This window comes from Acanthamoeba castellanii (assembly GCF_000313135.1).
Source record: "Acanthamoeba castellanii str. Neff unplaced genomic scaffold scf7180000084660, whole genome shotgun sequence".
NCBI lineage: Eukaryota > Discosea > Longamoebia > Acanthamoebidae > Acanthamoeba > Acanthamoeba castellanii.
The window spans coordinates 98,409-99,943 of NW_004457356.1; the positions used below are offsets into that span (position 1 = coordinate 98,409).

A 1,535-nucleotide genomic window follows, 5' to 3' on the forward strand; every position below is an offset into this window, starting at 1 on the left:
CGCCAACGAAAAGGAGGTGCGCACCAATCCCCCCTTTTTGGGGGGGGGGGCGGTCGCAGTGATCTACACCGATCACGTGGAACTGACCATGCCACCCACGCCACCCACGACCACCGCGCCACGCCACCCACGACCACCGCCAGATCCTGGCTGAGCGGTTTGCTAACCGCGTGGAGTGCGAGCTGGTGGTGGATGTCTACATCGACCCGATCCTCGCCAGCCACAACAGCTCCGTCGTGTTCGACCAGCTCACCCACCAGCCCGGCGGGGGCAACGGAGGCATCGGTACACCCCCCCCCTCTCTTTTCGTTCCCCACTCACGCCCACGCGGCTGCTCACACGAGAGGTGGGGGTCGGGCGGGGCGGGCAAATGGCAGCGTACTACGGGGCCAAGTATCCGTCGGTGCACTTCGAGGCCAAGGCGGCCGCGTGCGGGGTCATCAAGGAGGCCCTCCTGCCCGCCCTCATCAAGGCCGGCTACACGGGACCGGCCGGTACGCACCCCCCCCCACCTGCCCACCTCCCTCCCCATTTCCCGCCCTCCGCACCACCAATGACGCGTGTGCGTGTGTGCGTTGCGTGCGTTGCGTGCGTGCGTGCAATGTGCGCGGTGTCCCCTCCCAAAGGCATCGACGTGATGTACCGCCCGCCTCATCCGCTCCACTTTGTGGAGCTCAACATGCGCACCGACGCCATCACCTACATGCACGCCACCCCCCTCTACCTCCCTCGCCCCATCCATCTCATCGCATGGAGCCACCTCTCGACGTGTGGCTTACGCCTTCCGAGTGTGCCGTGTGTGTGCCGTCGCATGTCTGGTTGGTTGGTTGGTTGGTTGGTTGGTTGGTTGGTTGCTCTGCAGCAAGCACCTGTCGGACCGCATTGGCAAGGCCCTCTACGAGAAGGAGGCGGGGCAGATGGCCTTCATGACGCTGGTCAACCTGCCTCACTCCCTCTCCTTCGACCAAATCTGGAATCAGTTCTCGGCCGCCCTCCAACCCTCCGACCAGGGCGTCTTTGTCTTCACCAACCCCAATCGGCACCGGTACACGCACAAGACACGACACGACACGCATCGAACACAACACTTCTTCCGGCTTGCGGCGCCGCGCTCGTCCACTCACTCAGCGTGCGCCGGTGCGATGCGGTGCAGGTGGGGTTCGTACGACGTGGCGGCCATCAGTCCGCTGGGCCTCCACGTGGCCGAGGTGCTCATGAAGAAGAGCCTCAAGACCATCTGGGGAGACGAGACGGCGCGCACAGTGCTCACCAACATCCAGCGGCACCCGACCCCGCTCCTCGCCCGCCCCAGTGGTACCACCACCCCTCTCCTCTCCTCTTTCGGGCCAGGGCCCCATGATGGTGGTGGCTGGTGGCGGCTGGTGTTGATGATGGGCTCACAATGTGGGGGCTGGGGCTGGGGCTGGGGCTGTGGGGGTGCCAACAGCAATAGCGGAGGGGTACCCGTACCTGGTGTCGCTGCCCCACGACTACGAGGACGCGTGGGACGCGGACAAAAAGTGGCCGGCCATCCT

General features: G+C 65.3%; 1 protein-coding gene across 1 annotated transcript in view; it reads left to right on the forward strand.

The window, feature by feature from the left end:
• Positions 1 to 370: 370 nt before the first annotated feature.
• Positions 371 to 1,535, forward strand: part of ACA1_106590 (uncharacterized protein) — a gene marked incomplete at both ends in the record, with an annotated part of 1,438 nt that continues 273 nt past the window's right edge. Inside the window, 4 exons of the mRNA XM_004336263.1 lie at positions 371 to 494; positions 627 to 768; positions 863 to 1,045; positions 1,154 to 1,314. Coding sequence (XP_004336311.1) covers positions 371 to 494; positions 627 to 768; positions 863 to 1,045; positions 1,154 to 1,314 — 610 coding nt within the window. The remainder of the gene's footprint in view (positions 495 to 626; positions 769 to 862; positions 1,046 to 1,153; positions 1,315 to 1,535) is intronic.